The sequence below is a fragment of the Coffea arabica genome, chromosome 11c, assembly GCF_036785885.1.
Source record: "Coffea arabica cultivar ET-39 chromosome 11c, Coffea Arabica ET-39 HiFi, whole genome shotgun sequence".
Taxonomy (NCBI): Eukaryota; Viridiplantae; Streptophyta; class Magnoliopsida; order Gentianales; family Rubiaceae; genus Coffea; species Coffea arabica.
This window is the reverse complement of record NC_092330.1, coordinates 42,574,314-42,585,036: the sequence shown is the minus strand read 5'-3', so window position 1 is coordinate 42,585,036 and position 10,723 is coordinate 42,574,314. Positions and strand designations below refer to the sequence as shown.

General features: G+C 37.7%; 1 protein-coding gene and 2 long non-coding RNA genes across 3 annotated transcripts; 1 reads left to right on the top strand and 2 right to left on the bottom strand.

The window, feature by feature from the left end:
- Positions 1 to 368: 368 nt before the first annotated feature.
- Positions 369 to 5,502, bottom strand: LOC113717313 (protein NRT1/ PTR FAMILY 2.13). The gene is made up of 4 exons (XM_027242109.2): positions 5,187 to 5,502; positions 4,358 to 4,575; positions 2,640 to 3,214; positions 369 to 1,412 (listed from the first exon to the last, which is right to left on the bottom strand). The coding sequence occupies exons 1-4, from the start codon at positions 5,383 to 5,385 to the stop codon at positions 524 to 526; spliced, it is 1,881 nt and encodes a 626-aa protein (XP_027097910.1). The 5' UTR covers positions 5,386 to 5,502; the 3' UTR covers positions 369 to 523.
- LOC113717314 (uncharacterized) lies at positions 3,727 to 4,577 on the top strand. Its single transcript, XR_003454340.2, has 2 exons — positions 3,727 to 3,945; positions 4,311 to 4,577. It is a non-coding gene; the product is annotated as an uncharacterized lncRNA (long non-coding RNA).
- An 887-nt stretch (positions 5,503 to 6,389) lies between the features above and the next one.
- On the bottom strand, positions 6,390 to 7,692 carry LOC140016684 (uncharacterized). The gene is made up of 2 exons (XR_011822883.1): positions 7,264 to 7,692; positions 6,390 to 6,632 (listed from the first exon to the last, which is right to left on the bottom strand). It is a non-coding gene; the product is annotated as an uncharacterized lncRNA (long non-coding RNA).
- Between the last annotated feature and the right edge of the window lie 3,031 nt (positions 7,693 to 10,723).

Below are 10,723 nucleotides of genomic sequence, written 5' to 3'. Positions count from 1 at the left end.
TACGTAAGCGTTAGAAAGTTAACTCAAACACACGACATTCGGTACCTAATTAGATTATCCCGAAACCATTCCAGCCAACCCCAATGGGCTATCCCTTTCTTCTAATCACTTATCTGTTTTAGCATCATCCTTGATTCTGCATTAACGCACTATTCTAAAAAACGGAATATGGGATACTGTATTTTCTTTGGTGCTGAGATTTTGCCCGACAGTTGGCATCTTTATCCTGTCATTCTTTTAAGCTTGATGATGAAATAGTTCCCACTTCCCATACGAATATATGGTACAATACAAGTCTTCATTCCTGAGAAGACAAAAGTATGCAATTTATTCTTCAAAATTTCATTCAAGACTCTTGGACTAGTTAATTTACAGAAAGGCATATCATATTTATTGCGGTTGATAATGATCTAACATAGCCAAAAACAAAAATAAAGTAAAACAACGGATATAGATACATAACAGGTGATTAACCATAGGCAATTAAGTGGTATATTAGCCAAAACCCGGAACTGACAAGGCTTCACTCTTTGACTACTGCATTAAGTTCAATGCTAAAATCAGGCTTTTCCTCATCATCTTCATCAACCCGTACTCTGCTCTTGTATCTGTAATTAGGAGCAACATATAGAAAATACGTCAAGTTCAAGACTCCCAAGCCGGCTATAACAAAGTAGAAATTTTCAAGTCTTCCGGCGTTAATATTCTTAGCCAACCAATCCGGATGCCCGCGTCCCCCCGTGGTGTTATGAATAATGTTAACAATAATTGCACTTAGGTAATTAGCTCCCGCAAAGGTAATCGACATGATAGAATTCGCGACGCTAGTCATGTTCTCAGGAAATTCTTTGTTGTACAATTCGATCTGTCCGATAATGTTGAATGCCTCGGCAAATCCCATGAGAATTAACTGCGGGGCAAGCCACATTACTGTAATTGGCGCGCTCCCATCAGGGCCTCCATGCTTGATGGCCTCAGCCCTTCTCTTCCGTTCGACGAATCCAGCAACAGCCATTGATAGAATGGAGAAAACCATGCCAACTCCAAGTCTTTGGAGGAGGGTAATTCCACCTTCGACTTTTGTGATTCTTCTTAGCCGTGGGACGACAATTCTGTCGTACACCGGAAGCCATATTCCAATGGTGACCATGGAAATTACAGCGAGGGAACCAGGGGGGATTTGGAACTTGGGGCCTAGACGACGGTCCATTTTTAATGCTTGTGACAAAGTGAAGGTCCCCTGCTGGGCCATGGCTAACAAGCAGATGATTCCAGACGCCCATACTGGGATGATTCTCAAGATGCACTTCAGTTCTTCAATTTGTTGGATGCTGCTTAAGTTCCACTTGTCGGCTCTTGATCCATCAGCCTTCAGATCACCTTCGGTTATCATTGCTGCTTTGTTTAAGAACCTGGGATGAACAAACGTTGTCGTTAGATGATCCATTAATCTTCAAGTGGGAAATAAAGGGGAGAATGGACCAAAAATAGGGGCAAAAATATATTTCATCGTTTGAAGGGTTGTGCATTAGAGCATTAATAATTATCTGTCATATTGACATTTTACACTGTGAGTGTGCATGTCTGACGAAGCACCGTGGCACTAAATATCAGTATGGCCATTGGCCAGAGGGAAGAAAAAGGAGTGACAATCACAAACGTGCTCTTTAATGGACATTTCATAATGGAAGGTCCACTTGCGTCAGGATCTGATATGACCGATTCTACCATTCTCCACCGAGAGAGAGCGATATGACTTCTACCCAAAATTTGATAAAACCAAATCATCACCTTGAAAGGACAGAGGACGTAACATGTGGATTATCTGGAAAACATATTTGCTTTTCTCACATCCGGACCTTGAAAGGAAGTAGGAGTTTCTCTTCTTTTGCTAATGGGGTTTGGAAGCTAAAGAAAGATTGGGTGAGAATTCTTGCGCACCTCAGCTGTTTGCTAATGGACGTAACACTTTAGTTATTAGAGGGAAAAGGACCAAAAGAGTAGAACAAATATTTTTTTTTTTTAAAAAAAAAAAAGAAAGAAAGAGAGGCATTAGCATTGTTCAAAAACAAAAATGTGTGGACACACCTTCTAGAAGAAATAGAAACAGTACCGGTGACCGTGTTTGGATAGAGTATTATTTAAAATAATTACTATAATATTTTTTGTAATGATATGTAATGTATGTGAAATAAAAGAAAAATAGTTAAAAATATAAAAAAAATAAATTAATAAATATTATTTATGATACAAATAAAATATTATTTAAAAAATAATTTAGCAATCCAAACACGCTCGTTCATTCCGAGTCACACAAGACCATTTCAAGAAAAAACACGGGACAGCCAAAAAAAGCGAAAATGGGTGATAGTGATGGATAATGAAATGTTGCCAGCCACTTCAGTACTGCAAATATTAAATAACCTATATTATTATCTGCCATCACTTGGTACTCTTCTACAAGCGTGCGCTGTCAGTTGAACTTTTAACACACAGCAGGTACGTGTTAGTTGATCTTTCAACATAGCCCTTCTTAACAAGTAATAATAATCAATTGAGCGCAAGTATATATGATTTTACCAATCATAAAGGAAAAAAGAAAACATTATGATGCTTGTGAGAAAGAGACGCGTGCATACCTGAATTGATTGGTTAGGGGTAATTTCTTCACAATCGTTTGGCTCAATGGTGGGTCGTAATAGACACCATCATTAATTTCTTCACGACCATTGTCAGGAAGCTTCAGCTTAAGCTTTCGCTTTCTGTAAGCAGCGACCAACCCCTCGGCAATGCCGGAAAATACACTTCCCTCCGGCTTCCTATGGATGTATATTTTCGTCCCAATAAAGAAGAGGATAATTGCCACGACCATGAGAATTGTGGGAATTGCAAAGCCCAAAACCCAACTTACGTTACTTTGGACGTATACCACCACGGTTAAGGATATTATTAACACCATGGTAAAAGTGGTATAATACCAATTGAAAAAACTGTTGATTCCTTTCCTTCCTTCCTCAGTTCTTGCATCAAATTGGTCCACACCAAATGGAATACTGCACGGCCGGATCCCAGCCGAGCCTATGGACAAAAGTCCTAGTGCTAGGGCCAAGAATCCCATCTGGGATACTGTAGGTCCTCTGCATGAACTTGGATCATGGCATGGCGGTGGGTGCAGTTGAGGAAGCCACGGGATCAGTGTCATTGCCACCATTCCCTGCGAGTCACACGATTAATTTAGATTCAGTTTACATGGGATCAATTCATTATAAATTGCTAACCTAAGCATCTTCTAAAACATATCATTTCCTTTATTTAATAAGCAATTGTAGTTGCATCGCATCATGCATGTTACTAATGAGAACTTATTCAATGTAGAGTGTCAACTCACAGTACTAGAAGGATTTTTCTAACAGATACCCCGTCAAAATTAGTATATCAAAATGATTGTTTTTTAATAGGTGCTCACGTCAAATTTTGTTAAGAATTTTTGTAATTAGATCCAAATTATATTTAACTTATCATATGAATACAGGCACACAATTAAGTTGTGTTAAAATTATAATATCTACGCGGGGGGGTAGGGTTTGGGGTTGTCCAAAAAAATTAGAGGGTTGACATTATTGAAGAGTAGCCAATTCAAGAAATTAAATAATAAGCATGCGCCACCACTATTATATCACGTGCTAGCGGGGCCCACTGTTTTACGGCCAGTGAATACTTACTAGTAGTAATTGAATATACTACCTATAAATAAATAGCATCTGCTTTGCCTGATATCCGATCACTTTAACCAAATTCTATTAGCTGCAGCATCGTCTGCCGAACGCCCTGGCACACACATAATTCTGGTCCTAGGATATGACGACAATACCCAAAACAGCGGCATATATCGGAGCACAACAAGGCCAGCCGGCCGCCCGCCCGCCACGGCACATACGTGAAGTGGTTGGATATCTCATTATTTTAAATAATATTTCGCTTACATTATAAATATATTTTTTAATTCATTTTTTTATATTTCTAATCACATTTTTATGCCACATATATCACGTCACAAAAAGTGCTACAGTAATTATTCTAATCAATATTTCAAATAATAGCTTATGATATCAGTAGAAGATGAAAAATCAAATCTGATGCTGGAAAAAGTACTGACTAATTTGTTTGCAGTTCATAATATAAAATTAGCCATAATATCTTTGGTTAAGAACCTCATCGATCATATGTAATTGCTAATTGTGTTTTTTTTTTTAAAAAAAAAAATTGTAGGAGCATTTATTATAGTAGTAAAGAGTTCAGTACTAATGCAGGTATGAGTTACATGACATCATCCACACAAAGGAATTAATACACGTACCAGCAGAACGAAGAAGGAAGCGAAAGCAATGGTCAAAAATCTGCCGATGTAGGCATCACAAAGATACGCACCAACCAGGGGTAAGAAACTTGTTGCCCCCGACCATATGTTGATTACGTTTGAAGCTGAAACTTGGTCCATGTGAAATTGTGTTAACAAGAACACTGTAAAATTTGCCAACAATCCTACGTTTGCCAGCCTCTCAAACGTCTCATTTCCTGCATATATAAGCCGCCGCTTCATTAGTTATCATCAAAATTAAGCTCACAAATTTAATATTTATTGTTTCCACAGGATTAATTAACCAAAAAATAAAAATAAAAAAAATGATATGATGTTCCAATCTTTATACTCATGGGAAGTGTAAAAACTGTAAGCTGCAGGTTTAAATTGCTAAATCATAATTATTGGACGATTCATCTTATTGTGCGGCGGGTGATGTAAATGTGAAGTTACTGTGGTAAAAAAAAAAAAAAAAAAGTTCACTATCAGTGTAGCTCATGCATAAAGCTTGAACAGTTAGGTGAAGGCGATTTAAAGACACAACTAGACGCATTTTTTATTTTTTTTCAAACTTCATGCATATTTGAAGAAGTAGAAGTAGAAGTAGGCGATCGACAAAGTGTTGTTTTGTGCAATCGTGCAGGTCAATTCAAGAAACAAAACTTGACAATTAGCTTCATCTCAAATGGATCCTTGTAGAAGCCCACACCAATCTCACGAATGGTCAGAATATGCACGCACGTAAATGGGATAGGCGAGGCGAGCCTATCCATCACTACGTGTACAGTGTGAAACAGAAAGCCAAAAAAAAACAGATCGGAGCGACCTAAAACAAATGGCATGGCCTTCCATCCTCCGGGTTTTCTCTGGGTAGTTTTTGGCGAAGACAAATCTTGCTTTTCCTCATCATTTTCGTTTCCCAGCGAGGGTGATACCGACTTTGAAGAAGGGATGGGCAAGGGAAAGCCTTTACCACAACAAACAAGCCAAGAAGAGCCAAGCTTCTTGTCTTCCTGTGACTCCATGTTTGATGGGTAAAGCTTTTTAGCTCTTTCTTAGAGCTTTTCAATTCTCCCCACGCCTCTATTTATAGAAAGTTTTCTCTCTCTTTGACACTACAAGATGGGCATGGAATTCTGTTTCAAGCTAGCTGGGAAGAAACAAAAGTTTGTGATATGGGGATGATTAGTTGGGTGACGTACGTTTGCTTAGTTTTGGATGGAAAGATGGCCGTATGTGGTCACAGCCGCACAGGACAATGACAAGACTCATCACTCCACGTCGCATTTCATTTCCCTTGTTTTATGAATTTAGCGTACGAAATTAAGCTTCGATTCAATTCTTCCCAGAGAATACTGTAGATCAATGATGAAATTTCTTTTTTGACTTTTAATCTGTTAATCTTTCGAGCCAGCTCCAACATTATGACTAATTCACCCTCTCAATGATTAAGTAACCCATAAGCCAAAGTATCCACAAATGTAAAAGATAAGATTGCTGTTTACACGGCAAGGCGAAACTAGAAGAAAGTTCAATCTGTTTTAGCTTGATGCTTACAAATCGTCCCAACGATCAATAATATATTAAGGTCCCCAACTCTTTACTTAGAGAAGACAGAGACAGATTAAACTAAGGTGCAAAGGTTGGAAAAATAAACGCCAACGTACGGTCGACTTAAATGCAGGGCGATGGTGATATATTGCACTGAATTGCGGTGTTGTTAAAATCGAAGGCCAATTATTACTTCTTTCTTACCATACGAAGTCGAGTCGAAAGCTAGGCCTCACAATTTTGGTGTTGTCATTCATGTAATGTTTGGATCGATACAGTTCGCCATCATTTATTTGAGATGCCGTTGTCACGTTCGTTCCCATCATTTTATCATCATTATTTTGAGAAGTTCACTGGAAAATTTGTTAGTTGATTTGATAATTCAATTTATTTACGTTGAGAAGGAAAATGGTCTCCGACTAGTAGATATCGTCTGTACGAAGAAAATGAAGGAAGAAAGAAGCGAGAGAGAGAGAGGGGACGAAATGTTTAATTAATATTACTTTGAGATGATAGCAATAGCTCAGTCATTAAATGGATAGCACCAGTTCACCTGTAAAATTTTAGTGGGGATTATTGCTATCTATAAACACCAAATAGAAAGTATGAGCTACAAGCCAGAAACTTACAGCAGCAGTCTCACGATGAGATACAAGCGGAAGCAGACATGAGCTTGAAGCTTGTAAGGGGAGCAGTCGCATTCACAGTGGTGGGATAATACCTACAAATTACAACTCGACAGATTAACTCAAAAATGGTGGAACTTACAGCTCAATAAACTCGCAGAATAATACAAGAAAAAACTCGATCTTATGATGAAACTAAGCTTTTAATTCCTGAAATTTTAATCTTAACTATTACACCACACCTCATCCGCAAATCACAACGTATTCTAATTGGACTATTAAACAAATGCTAGCTTAACCAAATACGATCGAACCATCGGAACGCTACAGAGTCATGCAGCATTTGGACCATCACATAAAGTGTTTTAGAGGAAATTTTTGAGTTACCTCCTCTAGCTAGTCTTTGTCATGATCAATTGCTCAAGAAAAGGGGTGTTTGTCATAATTAGTTAAAATGTGATTCAGGCCATGTAAATACTGCGGCAAAAATTGCTGTAAATAAAAAGAAGCTGTGAATGTAAAATTTACCCTATTTCCAACCCAATAGGCATTAATTGGCATTGTAAGAAAATAAATAAATACATGCATCAGGGTTCAGACCCTCGCCTCAATAGTGTTAAATAACTAGACAGTCTCATCCCTAAACTCAGCCGTCAACAATGGATTCAAGAATCCTACCTTCGTATTGACCATTGTTTTTCTCTATATAGTACATATAGTATATACCTCTTGCAAGAAGCATCAAAAATTGGAGTCTTGGACATTTAATATCGTCTAAGTGCTTCTGTTCAGATTCGCCTGCAGCCTCTTAGTTAGTGAAGGTTCTAGTTAATATGACTGATGACAAGTGCAGCCCTGGACCAAAGTTTAGTCGGGGACAGGTCTTATAACCATTGAAGCATGCTTTTTAGGTTTTATATGTTGTTTATGTACCGACCTTCCTTCTATAGGTAAGATATTTCAGCCAGAGTTCAATTTGAATACAAATTTTGCACTGCCCTGCAACAAAACCAAGTGGCCAACAGGCTATAGCCTATGCTTTTCAACGAGCAGGAGACTACTTAAGAAGAAAATTCTCCCGGCAATTGGCATTGGGGCGTATACGTGATTGGTTTAGGCAGATACAGTATCCCATCGATCTCCCCACCGCCCCACTATGATTTGCCCCTAGGGTTTTGATTCGCGTTGCAAGGACTTGAAAACTACTTTTCATGATTGTATTGCTCACTTCCTATTAAATCTGACATTTTTCTTCCTTATCTACAGAGATTACGTGTCCTCAATTTTGAAATCTAACTTGACATGTGTCTGGGATACAAAAAATGGTCCATAAGGAAACCCAAAAAAAAAAAAAAACCCCTTTTTGATGTTAGTAAGAGTTGTGACCACGAGGCCAAGCAGTGTCACAATAATTGTTTGCAGTTTTTTTTTTTTTTTTTTTTTTTGTAAGAAGAGATTCTAAACCTTACGAAATACTAAGAAGAAGAAAAAAAAAAATAGTGTGATTTTAAAGCGGAACCAGGAGCTCATACAGTTCGTCACCTAACTAATGTATTGTGATTTCATTGTAGAAGAACGTCAGCTACATCATTGAACAGCATCATTCATGTACTTGTTGTTTCATTATTCATGTGAAAGACTAAATTAAACCATGTGATTCTTCACGTCAAGCGTTAATATATAATGAACTCAAATTATAATCCATCCTGCCATGGCCCGTATAGGTTTCTTGTAAATCAAAACCACCCAAATGTTTTTCACCCTTTTTCCTTTTCTTACATAAGTAAGAAATTATTTAATTAAACCTAATCCCAAATTTAATCTCAAAAGTCGATAACTTCTGAGGTAAATTTGAAGATTAAACTCCCACGAACCACGTGGAATAGACAGAATAGGGAAGCCTGTAAAGCTGCTGATGCTAAAGGATAAACCCCCTCCCCCCCCCCCCCCCCCCCCCCCAACAAACCTCATAAAATGAGCAGAAAAGACCTGGTGCAGCACGTCAGCGTGCCCCCCTTCTCTCTCTGGTATTTCTTGCTACAATCTTCCAACTAGGAAGAAGCACTACTATTATATTATTTTTAAAAACAAATTGGAGCCCTGCTGTTAATTGGTGAATCCTGCCGGTCCAGGCTTAGACAGAATTATTGGTTCATTGGAAAAGGGGCGTGCCCAAATTAAATGTTTGGCATTGACTGGCGTGCCTTGGTTTTTGGGATTTTTATGATTACAGATAACGTTAAATATATACTATATATAAGCATATCACCGGGCAAACACTAAAAGAGCATGTCATGTTGTTCTTTTATCTTGCAGGGGTGCAGAACAGTACGGGGAGCATTTACGATTCTAGGGGCCTTTGGCTGCCTCGGTATGTAAACTTGTATATTTTACTTTTAGTAGCTCTAACATATTTGCTATCTTTCCTACCAAAAAAAAAAAAAAAACCCTAGAGACATCTATATCCAGTATTGCCATGTTCTCGTGTTTGCCTCTGCAAAGAGTTTTTTTTTTTTGGTCTGGGAGCTATTATCTAGTAGTACTACTTCATATAAGCTGATAAGCAGTTTACCACTTTTAGGCATGGAAACCAACATGGTGCTCATGACAAGGAAATTGTGCATTCGGGTATTTTTTGTAGACTAAATAGACTGCGTGGGCATCATACCCCAACAATACAACTGATTTTGGAGCATTAAAACTTCAAAGTGTACAACAGGCCTGAAACAAACCAGCGGGCCTCAAAATGGCAACAATCATACTGAGCCTCAAAATGCCCCACTAGCGGGCCGTCCGATTCTCTTTTTGGGCTAAAGAGGAAGTCCAACAAGCGAGTGAGCCTGAACCAGATATTGCCTATTCTTCGTCTGAATGCTCTCCAGGAGTCCACTTAAAATAAATAAAAGAAAACTTTCCTAGAGAAAGAACTAGGGCTGAAAACAACACTCAACGAGTCGGACAAGAGTATATTCAGAATTGATTTGAAGATTAAAATGAATGTTTGAACTTGATAATTTTTTGAAGAACATTGATCGAGTTTGGGTCGAAAATTTAGATGTATGTTCATGAAAAACTTGGCTTGGTCTGGTTTAAAATTTCAAACACATACAATCAAAATTTGGCTTGGTTTTTGTTGCTTATTTCATTAATTTTTGTTCTATGATATTTAAGAAATCTATTCCAAAAAAATTTGGGATGTGATTAAAATCAATTATGACTATTCAAGAGACGAGAGTATTATATGTTTACTGTTTTATAAAATAAGCAATATACAGGAAAAAAGAAGAAGTGGAGTTAAGGAGGGAAATTATAGGTATAATTTTATTAAATTTATTTGCCTTATATGTTATGGAGCATATCGAGCCGGACAATGTGACGATCGTGATTGGTTTGTTAATATTTTTTAATTTGAAATTATTTTCGAGTTTGGATTGATACCTAAACAAACAAAGCTGGACGAATCTTGTCCGAATTGAAGTATCAACTTGTAGGATGGGCCCTAGCTATGCTGTGGATTCCCATAATAGTAGGCCCAACTTGATTGGACCAATAAAGGTTTTTTTTTTCCAAACGATAAAAGATTATTTTTTTCCAAAACGATAAAAGGTTATTTGATTGGACCAATAAAGGTTATAATTCAGGAAATTCTGATGTTCTGCCACGAAAGTTTGTAGGCTGGTGACCATCGCAAGTGGCCCACTATTGTTCTTCATCGTCAGCTCGTTGTTAAACAGCCCAAAGCTTTTTTCTTTTTTCTTTTTTTCGATTTACTTGATATGACCGTAAAATAATTGTTTGAGTCGTCCAATTCCATGTGAGAATTAATTTCGTAATTTTATTGATGTGTGTTAACTGAAACCAATGTTTTCAGAACCGGATCGAACCCGGCCGATTCGGCCTATTGGGCCATGAATCTGACATACCATCGTTCCGATCTAGTATCAAACCCGCCAATTAATAAAAAATCGGTCGAACCGTATGAACCGTAAAAAAAAATTCAAACCGTAAACCGACGGTTTTGAATTTTCAACAAAATGTCAAGAGTAAGGCAACCCAGAATCAAACATTGGACTTTCATGTTCACATAGTAGAATCTTACCGCTAGACCACAATCACAAGACAACTTGAGTTTGTTGAGAATTCTATTTAACTTGACTAAAAAGTAGATTAAAAAAATGAAACCCTA